Source organism: Sorex araneus, chromosome 1 (assembly GCF_027595985.1).
Source record: "Sorex araneus isolate mSorAra2 chromosome 1, mSorAra2.pri, whole genome shotgun sequence".
Classification (NCBI taxonomy): Eukaryota; Metazoa; Chordata; class Mammalia; order Eulipotyphla; family Soricidae; genus Sorex; species Sorex araneus.
Genome location: NC_073302.1, coordinates 355,541,198 through 355,561,777, shown reverse-complemented (window position 1 = coordinate 355,561,777; position 20,580 = coordinate 355,541,198). Strand labels below are relative to the sequence as shown.

General features: G+C 38.8%; 1 protein-coding gene across 1 annotated transcript in view; it reads right to left on the bottom strand.

The window, feature by feature from the left end:
- Nucleotides 1-20,580, bottom strand: part of SUGCT (succinyl-CoA:glutarate-CoA transferase) — a 977,794-nt gene that overhangs the window by 594,571 nt on the left and 362,643 nt on the right. The window contains exon 11 of the mRNA XM_055144204.1: nt 4,052-4,123. Coding sequence (XP_055000179.1) covers nt 4,052-4,123 — 72 coding nt within the window. The remainder of the gene's footprint in view (nt 1-4,051; nt 4,124-20,580) is intronic.

Genomic DNA, 20,580 nt, shown 5'->3' with positions numbered 1-20,580 from the left:
CAAGGTTACTTGACCAGTTTAAAACTCAAAGAATGTCTTAAGAATTTTTCAACATTAACATGTAACTCTTTAACTTTTTTTTTCTTTTGATCATGATACCGAGCTCCACAGAGCAGTGCTCCGGGGGCTATGTCGCTGAGTGCTCTAGGAACCATTTAGTGGCAGGAATCCAGCCCAAGCTTTTGAGTATAAAGCAAGTACTTCAGTCCTTTGAGCTGTCTTCCCAAGTAACAGATGATCTCACTCCAAAGAGCACATTATCTTTTTCATCTGTGGCACAGAGAGTGACAGACAAGGGAATAGATATTAGTGAGTGATGACAAATCCTTAGTCTTAAATTACAGAATTTAGATTACCAAGACATGGGGTGATGGCACTGGCAGGTGGAGGGGAAAACAAGAGGTGGGTTAGAGGGGACTTAGGGACAAGGGCAGAGGGCCTTGATCATTTCAGTAGTGGGTGAGGTGCAGTCACTTTGTACACTAATAACATAGGCATTATAAACTTGTTGAAAATGAAAACTTAAAAGTTTCTCTTTTTTTAATTTTTATTGAATCACCGTGATATAGTTACAAGCTTTCGAGTTTGGGTTACAATCACACAACTTTCAAGGACTTTTCAAGAATATCCTCAGACAAACTGTTCCAAAATCAACTACAGTGCTTATTAAAATGATAGTTTCAATAATACAGTGGGTAGGGTGCTTGCTTGTAGGCAGCTGACCCAGATTCAATCCCCAGCATCCCATATGGTCCCCCAAGCACTGCCAGGAGTAATTCCTGAATGTAGAGCCAGGAGTGACCTCTGAGCACTGCCAGGTGTGGCCCCAAAACAAAACAAAATTATATCGTTTCTTGTGCCCTATCAGACATTCTAAGTTGACATCCTTGGAAATGCATCCCAGAAAAAATTTTTATGAATGCTAAAGTTGGAAACTGATGCATACTGCTTCTAATCAAAGAAAGCTTCAGTCTAAATGACTTTTAAAAGGATGTCAAGGTACTTCAAATAGGAATATCCATTCATGTTGGTATCAATCAGCTTAAAATAGCTTACATATGCTCACATTCTTTACTCATCTGTATCATGTTAGCGGGCATAAAATAGGATTTCATATCAAGCAAGGTTACTCCATATTCAGGAAGATTGTCTAAACCCTTACTCTTGAACCCAATATTATTCTCACACTCTAACCCCTGACAAGAAGAGCTCCCAAACAGGTCATTCCTAAAAAGGCATTAGTTAACCAGTATGTCAAATTCTCTTTTACAGTGAGATTAGGCATAAGTAAAGTTCACTCATGCATCACAGAAAATGCTGTGATAGAAAATACATTTCTCTACAGGAGGGAGAACTGTCTATCTTTAGTGATGAAACTTATTTGGCATAAGATTAATTTTGATGATCTCATGGTCAAAACAGGAGACCTCAATTTCTATAAATCCAATTTATATGACAAGTACTAAGTAAGAGATAAATCTGAACAAGAACAACTTAGAAGAAATTCACTTGCTGTATATGGAATAGGGGAGGAGTTTGCATCAAAATGAATAAACATTATTTTTCTTAGGATAAAAGTATTTTAGGACAAAATAAAATTTAAAAATGTAATTATAAGGGCTAAAAGTCAATCAGATAGCATCATTTGCTCAAGATGCTTAGAAATTAATGTACATAATGTTAAAATCCTGGGTATACAAAACATTTCTTAGAGGATGTCAGAGTTTTATAGGCATTGTCTTAATGGTCCATTACAGGGATCACCATTCCTAAAACACATATGGGGAAAACAAGGGCAAGTGTGCATTCTTGAAGGCCCTCTGATAGCTTTCCTCTTAAAAAATGTGTAATAACACACCATAGCAATAAGTCATATTTTAGTACTAAAACTTATGGCAAATATTCTGCTCTGAAATAAAAATTATTTTCAAAATTTTGCTTATGGATATTTATGAGAAAGTTCAAAAATTTCAAATTGATCAGCAGTAATGAACCAAAAATACAATAAATTTAATAGTTATTTTCAAGTGTTGAATATGTCAACCGTTAATTTCTATCCCACCCTCCTACACACACACACACACACACACACACACACATGCACACGCATGCACGCACACACTTTCTTGTGAGAGAAAACTCCAAAACATATGGCCCAGGAAGAAAAATCTGTACTCATTTATAGCAATGAACTGGCTTTTACATCTTTGCAGCTAGAGTACGCAAATGACTTCGCAGTCAACAGCTTCCGTATGTTTCATATTTTTAACATTGACCGTTCATAATAAAGATTCTTTGATCCTGGATCAAATGTTTGAATCCATTTTCTCTACAGTTACTCAGAGTCACTATTATAGCAACTCCCTTCTTCTCCCACCTCAGCTGTTCCTACTCCTTCCTGTTCCGATTTGAGCCATCTCCATTCATCACCTTCCTCCAAGGCCTTCCTCGCTCTTTGCTGCGGTTTCAGCTCTGCTCTGCTCGTTAACCTCCCATACAAAAGAGGCATAGTAATAAATAATGTTGGTAAATAATAAGTTTAATACAATAAATAAGGTTTCACTAAGGAATTCATAAGCATGTTTAATAATACTGAAAGTTTGTGGTAGTATGATCAACGAGGGGAAAAAAGAATTAAAAACACTCCCAATCAGAAAAATAGCAAAATTCTCAACCGGTGAGAAGTTTGTTAACAAATAGAAGAACATAAAACTATGTCATTTTCAACTGTATTTCCAGTTCCAATTTTAAGAATGAAAGTCTAGCTAAATACAAAAACATCTACTTTGTAAATGGTTAAAGAAGCTAAACATTTGGAAAATCTAGTACAAAATTTATTTTTATTGATTCAAAACAATTTTATAGCACCTTGTTGATTAATAACATATTTGATAAAAGCTTAATATATAAAACTTTGAAACATAACTTTTGAATAAAGGGTCTCACTAAAAACATGGTGATTTAAATTTAAATTTTTCTGGTGGCAAATAAATCTATTAATATAGTTATGCTTAATTAGACCACTGTTGTTTAAGTAAAATACAAAAGGAAGGAAGAGAGTTAGGGAGTTAGGGAGTTAGGGAGTTAGGGAGGGAGGGAGGGAGGGAGGGAGGGAAGGAAGGACTGAGGGAGGGACCAAGGCAGGAAGGGAGGCAGGAAGGCAGGAAGGCAGGAAGGCAGGAAGGAAGGAAGGAAGGAAGGAAGGAAGGAAGGAAGGAAGGAAGGAAGGAAGGAAGGAAGGAAGGAAGGAAGGAAGGAAGGAAGGAAGGAAGGAAGGAAGGAAGGGAGGGAGGGAGGGAGGGAGGGAGGGAGGGAGGGAGGGAGGGAGGGAAAAAGAGGGTATGAGAGGGAAATAGATTCTGGTGGTGGAAAAGTTCCTTTAATTTTTTCTTGGAGTTCAAGTGATAGTACAGTGGGTTAGGTACATGCCTTCCACACACCAACCCAGTTTCAATGCCTAACATCATTCATGGCTCCCTAAGTACTGCTAGGAGTGATCCCTGAGCACAGAGTCAAAAACAGGCCCTAAGCACCCCCCAAAAAATAACTAAATAAATTTTTCTTACATTTTGTTTTGAGTGTTCAAATTTTAGAAAAACTTAAGCTACTATGATTTTTCATTTCAAAAATCACCCATATTTCTCAACAAAAAAAATTATATGTAATTCAGACCTTGCTCTTAGAATTTGATAGTGTTTTTTAAAAATGAAAGATTTTAGGAGCTAAACCAGGAAGTCTTGAGTTGGTTAAAATTTAGCACATTGTTTTTTTGGTTTGTTTGTTTGTTTTTGCTTTTTGGGTCATACCTGGCTATGCTCAGGGGTTACTCCTGGCTCTGCACTCAGGAATTACTCCTGGCGGTACTCAGGGGACCAGATGGGATGCTGGGAATCAAACCTGGGTTGGCAGTGTGCAAAGCAAATGCCCTACCCACTGTGCTATCTCTCCAGCCCCCAAATTTAACACATTGTTTTACACAAAACTGGACTCTCCTGGTGCGGTGAAGAGTAAGCGGTAGTCATCACCCAGCCATACCATAAATGCACATTACCTTGCACACAGTTGAGAACTGCTGATTATTTCCTGCTCCAACTACAAGGTAGCCATCCTTGGTTTTAAAAGCCTAAAATAAATAAATATATATATTTAAATTTATATACTGAGTTAGCTTTTTATTATTATAAGTAATACAGTCATAATACTGTTACTACTTACAGTATTGGTCTTTACAGTTACCACGTCTCATCACCATCATCATTTACAAGATTTTCCTTTCACTACTTCCACTCCACCTCACATTCCCCACCTCCCTCGCCCCTACTACTCTCGGTTCTAAACCCAGTTACCATTTGATCCACTCTTTCTCTTTTCTGTATACCAACAAGTGAGTCAGATCATCTGGTATCTGTCTTTCTCTCTGTGACATTTCACTGAGCATGATGCCCTCCAGTTCATTCCAGATTTCTGCTAAGTGCATGATAGCAGTCTTTTAGTACAGCTGCATAGCATTCCACTTTGAACATATACCACAACATATTTATTCACTTATATAACATTTGTCCATTTGTCTGTAGTTGGATATTTGAGTTGTTTCCATATCTGGTTTTTGTCTTAAGCAAAAGCAATGAACAGAGAAGTGTATATATCTCTTTGAATTAATGTTTTTGTAATTTGGCAGCAGATACCAAGAAGTAGAATAACTGGGTGATATGGAAGTTCTATTCTTGCTTTATTGGATAAATCTCCATATGGCTTCCACAGAGATAAGACCAGACACTGTGGCCCACATTCACACTCACACTGTTCAGATTATAACTATACTCTCAACTACATTGGGTAACTGTTCACTTTCACCACATTTCTGCACTCTGGTCATTTCCAGTTATTTTTTTTTCTTACATGTCATTCCCACCAACATGAGATGATAACTTTTTGTTACTTTGATTTGTATTTCCCTGATAGTGACAATGAAAACTTTTTCATATGCCTACTGTCGATTCAGAAACAACAACATGCACTTCAGAAATGCAAAAAAACATAGTTTATTACAAACAAATATTCCTGGAAAAGATATAAATGACTATGTTTTTAAAATCATACAATGTCCCAAGATTAAACCAGAAAGAAGTGAAAAAACTGAATATAACAATCACAAGTAAAGTAATTTAAACTGTTATCAGAAAACCCTCCCCAAGAAGAAAAGCTAGATTTCAGATGGGTATACTAGTGAGTTCTACCAAACTTTCAGGGATGAAAGTTTGATTTACAGCTTATATTCATCAACTTCCTCCAAAACAGAAACAGGAATCCTTCCTTACAGCGTCTATGAAGCCAACTTTATCCTAATACCAAAAGCAAAGGAGATATAGCCAAAAAATAAAATTATAGATTGATATCCTTGATAAATATTGGTGCAAAAAGGTCTAAACAAAATCTTAGCAAACCAAATTCAACAATACATCAAAGGGATTTAACACCATGCTCAAGTAGGATTAATTCCAGGAATGCTAGGATGATTCAGTATATGAAAAGTAAAATCTTCAACAAAATAGGCATAGAAGAATTGTTCCTTAAAATAGCAATGATCATTTACAACAAATATACTAAAAACTTAAAACTTCTCCTCTGAGATCAGGCAATAGGCAAGGTTTTCAACTGGGCCCACAACTATTTAATATAATTTTAGAAGTCTTTGACACAGCAATTAGGCACAAAAAATAAATCAAAGGAATTGAAACTGAAAAAAGAAAAATTATTTTCAGATGGCATGCCAACATACAAAAATAATGAACACATCATTTAAAAAAACTCATCGAAATAATAAAACATACAGCGAAGTAGCAAGCCATAACATCTACACCAAATATCTGTTGTGTTTCTATATGTAAGTAATAGACTTGAAGAGGGAGACATTTAAAAGACTAGTCCACTTAAAACAAAGTCCGAGAATATAGGACACCTAGGAATCAACTTTAACAAAGAAATGGAGATAGAATATGGGAACACTAGTGTAGGGAATTTGACATTGGGTGGAACTGATGTTGAAATATTATTGCCTACAACTCAACTATCAATAACTTTTTAAATCACAGTTCTTTAAAAGCTAATACGTAAATAAATAAAAAGGATGTGGAAAAGGTACATATTAAATACTATATATCATTACTGAAATAAATTGAAAAGGACACAAGAAAATAGGCAGAACATTATATGGTGATGAATTGGAAATTTAACATTGTCATAATGGTCATCCTATGCAATGCATTTTCTACAGATTCAGCAAAATCCCCATCAAATTTTTATGAAAATTTTTAAGAACGTAGAAGAAATTGCGTTGAAAGTTGAAAGGAGTCATAAAATCCCCCAAAGGGTCAAGGTCATTCGAAGAAAAATGATACGTAGAAGTATTACATTCATGAATTCGAATTATACAACATAGCTATAGTAATCAAAACTGTGTGGTACTGTAAAAAAATTAACTCTCAGACCAATGGATCATAACAAATACTTATATTTAAGGGTAGCTAAACTATTACACAGGAGCTGGGTGCATGAAGTAGAGAAAGGAAGTCTTTTAAACAAATGGTGCCATATGTGACTTGACAGCCACATGAAAAAATATTGTATCTGTATATGTACGTATACACTAAACATAAAATTTAATTCAAAGTGGATTCAAGACCTTGATATTAGAACACATTCCATAAAAACACACAGAATAACAACCCCCCCACCCTCCTACCCCCGGCCCTGGACTGCTGCCCTGGCCGCAGCACACCATTCCCCAGCACTGCAGCCGTTTTCTCTTCTGACCCAGGTGTGTGACCTCCCCCGGACCACCCTTACCCCCCCAACCCAGCCAGCATCTCAGACCCAGCTACAGGCCAGCAGGGGCATGGTTATTTTGCAGGGGGCATGGCCTCTGCTGAAGTGGGCATGGCCTCTTTTTGAGCCACAGATATTTTCTTTCCTCAAACACAGAAATCTGTTGTTACATCTCAGTCTTCATTACCTATGTCCGTGAGTAACATCCTAGCTATCCAAAAACCAGTAGGCCAATAGGCTGCTAGTCTATTTCAATTTCATCAAAATACCAATGAATACAAGCAGCTGTACAAGGCCAATTAAAAGAGCCCACTCTTCGAAAGCATCACTTGAGGCCTCACATAAGGATCAGAGGAACATCTGAGAGGAAGGACATGTTGTAGAAGGGGAAAATAAAAGGGTGACCACGATTGACCAAGCCCATCCAGAATCCTTTTTTGCAACAGAGGGAATAGGGATAGTGAACTTGAAGGTCACTCTTTCATACCACCACAATAACATGAAGAAACAGTGTAAATACCCACCACAAGGAGAGGATAATAAAAGGAGTCCAGAAGCCTCAGTAGGCATTTCTCACAAACTTGAGCTCTCTGATAAAGAATTCAGAGATAAAATGCTGAAGATGTTCAATGAACTCAATGTAAAGATGGAACAGGTATCCATTAAATTAAAGGGGGACCTGAAAGAAACAATGTAACAGACAATCGAAAAAATACAGGAAGAAATGAAAGTAGAAATAAAAAAGCTACAAAAAGAAATTTCATGAATAAAGGACTCAGTAGATGAAATATAAAACTCAGTGGGTGCCCTCAACAATAGAATGACTACAGCAGAAGACAGAATCAATGAGCTTGAAGATGAGTTGCAGGAAGTCTACAGGCATCAACAGACAATGAGAAGAGATCTCAAAATAGCTCAAGGGTGAATCGAGTTCTAGGGGAACAACATAAGAATCATCAGAGTATCAGAAGGACAGGGAAGAAACCCAAATGAAAAGCTATAGTCAAAGAAATCATTGCTGAAAAGCTCCCAGAGCTGGAGAATGCAGGCATCTAGATTCAAGGAGCCAGAAGGGTGCCAGCTAAAAGAGACCCTAACAAAAAAACTCCAAGATATATCATAATTAGAATGATAGATTTCATGGACAGACACATGATACTGCAAGCAGCAAGGTCAAAAAAGGAAATCACATACAAAGGAGCACCCCTTAGACTCACAACAGACCAACCCAGGGAAACTCTGCAAGCCTGAAGGCAGTGGTGGGATATAGCAAAAAAACTCAATGAAGTGAACGCTTCACCAAGAATACTTTATCCGGCTAAACTCTCATTCAAACTTGAAGGAATGATACACTATTCTGTGGATAAACAACAGCTCAGTAAATTCATAGACTCAAAACCAAACCTAAAAGAAGGACTAAAGGGGCTACTGTAAGACAAAAAAAGAAACCTACAAGCACAACAAACCCTTATAGAAATATGACACAAAACCCCATAACAACAATTTCTCTCAGTGCCAATTGTCTAAGTTCACCAGTAAGATACACAGAGTGTCAAAAGGGATTCAGAGACTGAACCCAACATTCTGCTGCCTACAAGAAACACATCTGAATAACCAGAACAAACACAGACTCAAAGTCAATGGATGGAAAACAATCCTGCAAGAAAACAACTCCCTCGAAAAAGCTGGGATGGCCTTGCTAGTATCAGACAACATCGATTTCAGGTTAAAAAAGATTAGAAGGGACAGTGACGGCCATTTTTAATTAATCAAGGCATATGTACAGCAGGAAGAAATCACACTCCTAAACGTGTACACATCTAATGAGGGACCAGCTAAAGACCTACAAATGCTAACAGACCTTAAGAAGGACATCGAGAGCAACACAATAGTAGTTGGAGACTTCAACACCACCCTATCACCTATGGATAGATCAATAAGATTAAAACTCACCAAGGAAATACTGGCTTTGAAGGAAGAAATCGATGAGGGAGGGCCTAATAGGTTTATACAGGACATTATATCCCCCAAAAAAGAATACACATTCTTTTTCAGTGCACATGAAACATTTTCCAGAATAGACCATGTGCTGGGTCAAACAACATACCTCAACAGAATCAGGAAGATACATTGTATTAGTTATTTTTTCAGACCATAATGCACTGAAGATAGAAGCTAATCATGTCATACACAGAAAACAAAATCAAATACCTGGAAATTAAACAACTCAATGTTGAATAATGAGTGGGTTAGGAAGGAAATCAAGGTAGAAGTCAAAACGTATCTTGAAACAAATGAGAATGAAGACATGAGCTACCAGAACCTATGGGACGCAGCTAAAGCCATGTTAAGGGGAAAATTTATAGCCCTGCAAGCATTACTCAGGAAGGAAGAAAAAGTCCATATAAATAACTTGACTTCACAGCTAAAGACCTTAGAAAAGGACCAACAAAAGGAGCCCAAACCAAGCAGAAGGAAAGAGATAATAAAACTTAGAGCAGAAATCAACAACATGGAAACCCAAAAGAAAAACTGAAAGATCAATGAAACCAAGAGCTGGTTCTTCGAGAAAAAAAAACAAGATTGATGACCCACTAGCAAGACTCACAAAGAAAGAGAGGGAGAGAACTCTAATAAACCGAATCAGAAATGAAAAGGGCAATATCACAACAGATCACTGTATCACTGTCATCCCATTCATCATCGATTTGCTTGAGCAGGCACAAGTACCGTCTCCATTTGTCCTAGCCCTGAGACTTTAGCACCCTCTCTTTACTCATTCTTCCCAGCGGTGCCACATTGGAGGCTCTTTCAGGGTAAGGGAAATGAGACCGATCATTGTTGCTGTATTTGGCATATTGAATATGCCACAGAGAGCTTGCCAGGATCTGCAATGTGGGCAGGATGATCTCGTACCTTGCCAGGTCCTCTGAGAGGGAGAACTAGGCTATAAGAGGTGGTGCGGGTGCTAATGCAGCTGTGCGCTTCTGGGAGTGTTGTTTTATAGTCCATGGAGCCCAAAACAGGCAGAAGGAAAGAGACAATAAAACTTAGAGCAGAAATCGATGACATGAAAATCCAAAAGACAATCTGAAAGATCAATGAAACCAGGAGTTGGTTCTTCGAGAAAATAAACAAGATTGATAAACCACTAGCAAGACTCATAAAGAAAGAGAGGGCCATTGATAGGATTACACAGCACCACGGGCAGTTTGTGGGTGTGGATGCCAAGCTACTAGAAAATGGGGGTTCTGGGTGGAGGAGGCCCAGTCCCAATTTGAGCAGGCTTGAAGATCTAAGCCCCGCATCCTGCACCAGAAACCAAAGAAATTCAAAATATCATCAGAGCCTACTTTGAAAACCTGTATGCCATAAAACAAGAGAACCTAAAGAAGTGGAAAATTCCTGGATTACTATAATCTCCCAAGGCTGAATAAAGAAGACCTGGAATACCTGAATAATCCTATTAATATCAAGAAAATTGAAACTGTAATCAAAAGTCTTCCCAAAAGCAAAATCCCAGGTCCAGATGGATTCACCAGCAAATTTTTCCAAACATTTAAAGAGGACCTATTTCCAGTACTTCTCAAGCTTTTCCAGGAAATTGAAGAAACAGAAACCCTCCTAGTTTCTATGCGGCTCATATCTCCCTAATACCAAAAGCAAACAAAGACACCACAAAAAAAGAAAATGACAGGCCAATATCCCTGATGAACATGGAGGCGATTCTCAACAAAATATTAACAAATAGAATTCAACAACTCATCAAAAAGATCATACACCATGAACAAGTGGGATTCATCCAGGGATGCAAGGAGGTTAAACATTCAGAAATCAATCAACATAATCCATCATATCAAAAAAAGGAAAAATAAGAACCATATAATCATATCAGTAGATGCAGAGAAAGCATTTGACAAGATTCAGCGTCCGTTTATGGTAAAAACTCTCACCAAAATGGGTACAGAAGGGACTTTCCTCAATATAGTCAAAGCCATCTACTACAAGCCTACGGCAAGCATCATCCTCAATGAGGAAAAGCTAAGAGCCTTCCCTCTTAGATCGTGCCTGATCTAAGAATCAGGGATGAGACAAGGATGCCCATTCTCTCCAATTCTGTTCAATATAGTACTGGAAGTACTTGCAACAGCGATTAGGCAAGAAAAAGATATTAAGGGCATTATGGTAGGAAAGGAAGAAATCAAGCTCTCACATTTTCAGATGATATCATACTATACTTAGAGAACCTTAAAACCTCTACCAAGAAACTTCTAAAAACAATAGATTTGTATAGTAAAGTTGCAGGCTATAAAACCAATACCCAAAAGTCCATGGCTTTCCTATACGCAAATAAGGAGAGAAGAAAGTGGCATGAAAAAAAGCAATCCCATTCACAATCGTGCCTCAGAAAATCAAGTATCTCAGAATCAGTCTAACTAAAGAGGTAAAGGACTTGTACAAAGAAAACTACAAAACGCTACTTCAAGAAATAAAAGAGGACATGAGTAAATGGAAAGATATCCTGTGCTCATGGATTGGGAGAATTAGCATTGTCAAAGGGGCAATGCTCCCCAAAGCCTTGTACACATTCAATGCAATCCCTATAAGGATACCTGTGGAGAGCCGCCATGGGACCGTGCTTCGTGGACACCTGTTTCTTGTTAATTGCACCGTGCTTTATAGACAACACCTGATAAGGAATCAGGATGTCTTGTCACGCCACGACCTGTAACTAGTCTATCAGCTGCAGACACTTGGGCGTAAGCAAGCAGCGAGGGGTATATAAGGAGGGAAGCTGCCTAGCTAGGGGGGTTCTTACTCGTTCTTCCCTCGTTCCTCTTCTTTCCCGAGAAGGTCTCTGAATATATCACTGCAAGAAGAATCTCCGGGTTGCGTGATTTCTTACAGCTGGCGTCCCGGGGTGGGCCCGAACTATCAACTAAAGGTAAGAATAAGCGTTCGGTGTACCCTACTCTAGAAAGTGAGCGGGAGATCAGGATTTTTTAGTGTGCTGCGGATTAGAATCCGAACAGCAATCCCCCACTAAAATGGGGCAGATTCTGGGCCTTCTCAAAATCTTTTATATTTTTTCGAGCCGGACTGAAGAGGGCAAGTCATTTATGAATTTGATTCAGTCTCTCTCCCGCAGAATAGGAGACCCAGAACTCTACATTTCCAGAGAACAACTCCGGTCCTGCCTTAAGGTAGTTTATGAGGTTAACCCATGGTTCCCAGACGAAGGAACTCTAGATAGCAAGATATGGAGACAAGTTAGAAAATATGTCTATAAGGCATCTAAGAAAGGGACTTAGATGTGCACCCAACAGTGCTATGAGAGCACGTCCTGGGCCCTGTCCCAGGTGTAAGAAGGAAAACCACTGGGCCAGAGACTGCAGAGCCAGACTTACACCTCCCGGGCCCTGTCCCTGGTGTAAGAGAGGAAATCATTGGGCCAGAGATTGTCGCTTTAATTTTGATGCAGTGGGTAACCCCAATTCGGGAAACCTGCAAGGGGGACAGCCTCAGGCCTCGCCAAATCAGGGGATGTTCTCAGTTGCAGCCCCGTTCCCCTATAATTCCACCCATATCCCTTCTGGTGAATGGCACGGCCCGGACCCCGTGTTAACCTGAGCCAGGAGTTTTGTTTGTGTTTTTCCACAGGACAGGGCAGAACCAGTGTGGATTCCTGAACGCCTGACACGGAAGACCGCGCCTCCAGTAGACCAAGATGTGCAAACTGGTGCTCCTGCTCAGCCTGGTTCCTGTGTCAGTACGAGCTGAAGAAGCAGCTTTCTGGGCCATTGCTACAACATGGCCTGCTTTAATCCTGTCCTTACCCATCTTGATAAAACCAGAATAGAAAGTCCCCTCCATTTTATCAAAGAGTGGGTGGGGGTGGGAGCAGTACTATCCTTATTGCTTCTTGCTGCTTTGGTTTTTTGCCTGGTGTCTATACAAAATGCAGCAAGAACAACTATTTACAAAGGCATGGTATTTACAGGCATTCGTGGCCCTGGAAGCACAGCAATCCTCGCAGCTTTGGCTTGCAACACTGAAACAATAATCTAGCTTAGAACAATCAGGTCTAGCTGGATGTAGCAAAGGTATTGTGCAGCTGAGAGCCCTTAAGTGCAGGGGACCTCCTGTAGTTGAGGAGTTTGAAAGGGTGCATTGTACCCCACCTGACCTTTGGACCAACCTAAGACAGGGACCTACAAGCGAGAGGGCTCCCAATGACGGGTAAGGCCAAGGGGGCCGAGGTCTCTACGCAGACTTGTTGTTCTAAAACAAAAAAGGGGGAACTGTGGAGAGCCGCCACGGGACCGAGCTTCCTGGACACCTGTTTCTTGTAAATTGCACTGTGCTTTGTAGACAACACCTGATAAGGAATCAGGATGTCTTGTCACGCCACGACCTGTAACTAGTCTATCAGCTGCAGACACTTGGGTGTAAGCAAGCAGCGAGGGGTATATAAGGAGGGAAGCTGCCTAGCTAGGGGGGTTCTTCCTCGTTCTTCCCTCGTTCCTCTTCTTTCCCGAGAAGGTCTCTGAATAAATCACTGCAAGAAGAATCTCCGGGTTGCGTGATTTCTTACAGATATCCATGACATTCTTCAAACAAATGGAGCAAACACTCCTGCAATTCACATGGAACAAGAAGCCCCCACGAATAGCTAAAGCAGCTCTTGGGAAAAAGAATATGGGAGGAATCACCCTCCCCAACCTCAATCTCTACTACAAAGCAGTAATAATTAAAACAGGATGGTACTGGAACAAAGGCAGAGCCACAGACCAATGGAACAGGGTTGAATATCCTGACACACATCCTCAAACATATGATCATCTAATCTTTGATAAGGGAGCAAAAAATGTAAATTGGAGCAAGGAAAACCTCTTCAACAAATGGTGCTGGCAAAACTGACAGCTACATGCAAAAAAATGGGCTCAGATCTCTACCTAACACCATGTACAAAAGTCAGGTCAAAGTGGTTTAAAGATCTCAACATCAGACCAGAATTCATAAAATACATGGAAGACAAGGTTGGCAAAACCTTCCATGACACTGATGTTAAAGGTATTTTCAAAGATGACACACACTGGCCCAGAAAGTGAAAACAGAGATAAACAAATGTGACTCTTAAACTAAGAAGCTTCTGAACCTCAAAAGAAACAGTGACCAAAATTCAAAGACAGTCTACAGAATGGGAAAGGATATTAGAACTTGAACTCCCATTTGACCCAGCAATATCACTCCTGGGAATATATCCCGGAGAGGCAAAAAGGCAGAGTAGAAATGACATCTGCATTTGTACTTTCATTGCAGCATTGTTTACAATAGCCAAAATCTGGAAAAAAACGGAGTGCCCAAAAACAGATGACTAGTTAAAGAAACTTAGGTACATCTACACAATGGAATACTATGCTGCTGTTAGAAAAGATGAAGTCATGAAATTTGCATATAAGTGGATAAACATGGAAAGTATCATGTTAAGTGAAATGAATCAGAAAGAGAGAGAGACAGACATAGAAAGATCACACTCATCTGTGGAATATAAATTAACAGAGTGGGAGACTAACACCCAAGAGTAGTAGAGATAAGGACCAGGAGATCTACCCCACAGCTTGGAAACTGGCCTCATGCTGGGGTAAAAGGCAGATTAGATAGAGAAGGGAACACCAAGTAGAGGATGTTGGAAGGACCCATTAGGGTTGAAAGTAGACCATAGACCAAACATGAAGGTCACTCAATATCTCTATTGCAAACTAAACACCCAAAAGGAGAAAGAATAAAAAGTAATGCCCTGCCTCAGAGGCAGGGTGGGGTGGGGTGGGATCGGGTAGGGATGGTGGGAGCGATACTGGGAACATTGGTGGAGAATGGGCACTGGTGGAGGGATGGGTAAACGATCACTCTATGACTGAAATGCAAACACGAAAGTTCATAAGTTTGTAAATGTATCTCACGGTGATTCACTAGTAAAAAATTTTTAAAAATTAAATTTAAAAACCACACAGAATACACAGACATAACTTTCTTGGATACATAACTCAAACGTTGGTTTTATTTCTATATAAAAGCCAGTTCTATTCAGATAATTAATAAAATTTCCTTTTTTTCTAGGGTTCCCTCATTTAAATGATCATGATACTTATAATGCATGTACTTTTTATATAGTCAGACATTTTATTTATTTTTCCAAGAGTTTTCATCGAATCACTTTTAGAAAGATCCTCACAAAGCTGTTCACAATTAAGTTTCAGAAATACAATCTTCCAACAAGCATCCCTCCACCAGTGTATATTTCCGAGCACCAGTGTCCAGTTTTCCTCTCATCACCTTCCCCCTAACCCCCAGCCCGCCTCTGTAGCAGGCACCTCTCTCTCTCTCTCTTTCTATCTCTGTCCCTCTCTCTTTCTGTCTCTCTCTTTTTCTCTCTCTCCTTTTGGGCATTGTGGTTTGCAATACAGATACTGAAAGGTTATTGTATATATCCCTTTACCTACTTTTAACACTCAGTTCTTGTCCAGCATGATCACTTCCAACTATTATTTTCATACAGGTACCTTCTCTATCTTACATACCCTCTACCCTACACATATTGATGTAGATTCCAATCAGTGAACAGTCCTCCTAGCCCTTGTTTCCCCTGCCATTGGATATTACTCATATATATTATTTATATATGTTATATATGTATATACATACATATATATACACACCTGTTTTCCAGTAGCTTGGAAGTCATACCCACAAATGCCTCCTGGCGCCATGTAATCTCATCAATGCCCAAGATCCAGAGACTATAAAACAAAGCTCCCGGAAAATAGTGATGCAATTTTTCCTGGAGCACATGGCCGCAAATGCAGCTGTGCAACCTCTTTATTTTTATTTTATTTTATTTTTATTCATTTATTCATATTTTTTCCTGCATGGCAGAGCCTGGAAAGCTACCTGTGACATATCTGAAATTCCAAAAACAGTAACAGCAACATGCTCTTTGTGTTCCTGGATCAAGGGAGCAGACACCATTGGGCTACATTAGCACGTTACAGGGCCAAATGAATACGTTATTGGTACCCACTTGAATAAATCAATGACAGTGTTACAGTGATACAGTGATATATATGTATGTATATTTTGTAGACCACAAATGAATTTACTCATTTTATATCTGTCCCTCTCTCTGACTCATTTCACTAAGCATGATACTCTCCATGTCCATCCATTTATAAGCAATTTTCATGACTTTGACTTCACTTTTCCTAACAGCTGTATAATATTCCACTGTGTAGATGTACCATGATTTCTGTTCTCTGGCACTTGGGTTGCTTACATATTCTTGTTGTTATGAATAGTGCTGCAGTGAATACAGTAGTGTAGATGGTGGTTCTGCTGTGTGTTTTGGGGCCCCTAGGGCATATTCCCAGAAGTGGTATTGTTCAGTCAAATGGAAACTCAATTTCTAGTTTAGTGAAGAATGTTCATATTGTTTTCCAAAAAGGCTGAACCAGTTGACATTCCCACCAACAGTGAAGGAGAGTCCCTTTCTCCCCGCATCCGTGCCAGCACTGTTTTGTTCATTTAGATGTGTGCCAATCTCTGTGGCGTGAGATTATATCTCATTGTTGTTCTGATTTACATCTCCCTGATATTAGTGATGATCATGTTCCTTTTGGCCATTCTAATTTTTTCTTTTAAGAAGCTTTTGTTCATTTCCTCTCACAATTTTTTGATGGGGTTGTATGTTTCTTTCTGCATTGGGTGAATAACCTTTCCCATTCAGTGGGCTGTCTTTGTATCTTGGTCACTGTTTCTTTTGAGGTGCAGTAGCATCTTAGTTTAATGTTGTCCCATTAGTTTATCTTTGCTTCCACTTAGTTGGTCAGTGCTGTTTTATCTTTGAAGATGCCTTTAGCTTCAATATCGTGAAAGGTTTTGCCTCCATTTTCTTCCATGTACCATATGGATTCAGGTCTGATGTTGAGGTTTCTAATCCACTTTGATCTGACTTTTTTGCCTGGCATTAAAAAGAGACCTGAGCAACCCCCCTCCTGTTTTTTTGTATGTAGCTGTTCAGTTTTTTCAGCACCACTGTTAAAGAAGCTTTCCTTGCTCCACTTCATATTTCATGTTCCCTTAACAAAAATTAAATGACCACATGTTTAAGGGTGATTATCAGGATATTCAAATTGTTTCACTGTTCTGCAGGTCTATCTTTATTCCAATACCATGCTGTTTTAATTACTACCACTTTATAGGACAGTTTAAAGTTGGGGAAGGTGATGGCTCCCATTTCTTTTTTCCAAGGACTGTTTTAGCAATTCATGGGGTTTTTCTTCCATATGAATTTCATGAGTGTATAAATAAATTTTTTTGAAAAATGCCATGGGTATCCTTATAGGGACTGCATTGAATCTGTATACTACTATGTGGAGTACTGCCATTTTGACAATGTTAATTCTCCCAATTGATGAGTTGGGGATGTGTCTCCAATTCCTTATATCTTCTTTTATTTATTGAAGTAGGGCTTTGTAGTTTTCTTTGTACAGGTCCTTTAACTCTTTAGTTAAGCTGATTCCATGGACTTTATTTTCCCAGACATGATTGTGAGCAGAACTGTGTTTTTCTTAATTTTTTTTTATTGAAACACTGTGAGATAGTTACAAGCTTTCATGTTTGGGTTACAATCACACAATGATCAAACACCCATCCCTCCACCAGTGCACAATCTCCACCACCTATATCCCCAGTATACCCCCCCTTTCTTACCCTTCCCGTCTCCATGGCAGACAATATTCTCAATACTCTCTCTCTCTACTTTTGGGCATTATGGCTTGCAACACAGACACTTAGAGGTCATCATGTTTGGTCCATTACCTACTTTTGGCATGCATCTCCCATCCCGAACTGATTCCTCCAGTCATCATTTTGTTAGTGATCCCTTCTCTGTTCCATCAGCCTTCTCCCCTCCGCTCATGAAGCAGTCTTCCAGCTATGGGGCAATCCTTCTAGCCCTTGTAACTACTGTCCTTGGGTGATGTTATTCTATACTCCACAAATGAGTGCAATCATTCTATGTCTATCCCTCTCTTTCTGACTCATTTCACTTAGCATGATACTCTCCATGTTTATCCATTTATAAGCAAATTTCATGACTTCATCTAACAGCTGCACAGTATTCCATTGTGTAGATGTGCCAAAGTTTCTTTAACCAGTCATCTGTTTGAGGGCACTCGGGTTGTTTCCAGATTTTGGCTATTGTGAACAGTGCTGCAATGAATATATAGGTAAAGATGCCATTTCTACTGTGCTTTTTTGCATCCTCGGGATATATTCCCAGAAGTGGTATTATTACAGGGTCATATGGAAGCTCAATTTCAATTGTTTTTTTAATATAATTGTCTTCTCTTTCATTACTAGCAAATACAAAAGTCATGAACTTTTGGGTATTGATTTTGTAACCTGACACTCTACTATAAAAATATTGTTTCATAATCTGTCAGTGTCAATGGTCTAAATGCACCAATTAAGAGACATAGAGTGGCAAAATGGATTTAAAAAACTGAACCCAATATTCTACTGCCTACAAGAAACATACTTGAACAGTCAGAGCAAACACAGACTCAAGGTCAAAGGATGGAAAACAATCCTTCAAGCACACAACTTCCTGAAAATAGCCGGGGTGGCAACACTAGTATACAACAACATAGATTTCAGGCTCAAAGGGATTAGAAGAGACAGCGAAGATCACTTTTTAGTAATCAAAGAATATGTACAGCAAGAAGAAATCACACTCTTAAACATATACACACCCAGTGGGGGGCCAGCTAAATATTTAAGACAACTACTAATAGACTTCAAGGAGGACATTGGTAGCTGGAGACTTCAATACCACATTATCACCTCTGGACAGATCAACAAGATTGAAACTCAGGAAGGAAGTACTGGCTTTGAAGGAAGAAATGGAAGAGAGAGGGCTAATAGATGTATACAGGGCTTTCTATCCCCAATATACCAGATACACATTATTCTTCAGTGCACATGGAACATTTTCCAAAATAGACCACGTGCTGGGCCAAAACACATACTTCAATAGAGTCAGGATGATAGAAATTATACCAACTATCTTTTCAGACCATGATGCATGGAAGATAGAAGTTAATCACACACAGAAGTGGAGAATCAAATTTAAAAAAAACCTGGAAATTAAACAACTCGATGTTGAATATGAGTGGGCCAGGGAGGATATCAATAAAGAAATCAAAAGATGCCTGAAAACATGAGCTACCAGAACTTGTGGGACATAGAGAATGGGCACTTGTGAAGGGATGGGTACTCGATCATTATATGACTGAAACATAAGCACAAAATCTTGTACGTCTGGTCTGTAACTGTACTTCATGGTAATTCACTAAATAAATAAATAAATAAATAAATAAATAAATAAATAAAAGTCTTCACAAAAATAAAAGCCCAGGTCCACATGCATTCACTACTGAATTCTTCTGGACATTTAAAGAGGACCTATTGCCAGTTCTTCTCAAGCTTTTCTAAGAAATTGAAGAAACAGAAACACTCCCAAACAGTTTTTATGAGGCACTTATCACCCTAATACCAAAAGCAAGCATAGATACCACAAAAAAATTACAGGCCGATATCCCTGATAAGCATGGATGCAAAGATCCACAACAAAATATTACCAAATAGAATCCAACAACTCATCAAAAAGATCACACACCACGACCAAGTGGGATTCATCCCAGGGATGCAAGGATGGTTTAACATTCACAAGTCAATCAACATAATCCATCATATCAGTAAAAGAGAAGATAAAAACCATATGATCATATCAACAGATGCAAAGAAATCATTTGACAAGACCCAGAACCCGTTTATGATAAAAATTCTCACCAAAATGTGTATTGAAAGGAAGATAGCAAGATGTTATACTTTATGTAAATAGGGTTGAGGAGTGAGATAATATGAATAAATTTAGGGGGCTACATTTCTTCTTTCAAGAGCTTGAATGAAAATTTTTTGATAATTTTCATCTTAGTGACTGAAAATTGAAGCAGCTGAAGAAATCTGATCATCCTTTCTCCACATTTGATCACATGAAGGTTGAAGGTACCAAATGATATCCCCAAAAAAGGTTTTGTAATCAATTCCCTTAAATAGGTCACTTTAGTTTCTTTTCGTAGCTTATAAGGAATTCTTGTTATATTCGTCTACTTTTCTTTCACTTCACTAACCCTGAGGAAAATGGCTTCTATCTTCTCGACATGACTGATTCATTGTTAATTGCCTTTGCCTTATACTCACTTACATAATCCTCAATCATTTTTAAACTTTTCATTTCTAGTGTGACCTCTTCTGCCAACACAAAAATTCAAAGAATTAACAGATTTACCTTAAAAAGTTAACAGCAAAATATTTGGGTTTTCCCCACCACAATTCTGGTAGAACTCTCAAAACATCTTTCGATTTAATTTGTTTCCACCTCTCTAAATAAAAGGGTAACCTTCCAACAGAACTTCTCCAACCGCCACTTTGCAATGTTCTTTACCATCAAAACTTTTATCCTCTCACCACACCGAAACTATTCTTTCTTTGACCCCTTTGTATTATTTGATCCTGTTAACTGATCTTTTATCAGAAATCTGTCTTATCTCTAGACTCCATCCAAAGTTATATCAAATCTTTATAATCTTTATAAACTATTCTGCACATGCCCTTTTAGAAGATCTTTGTAAC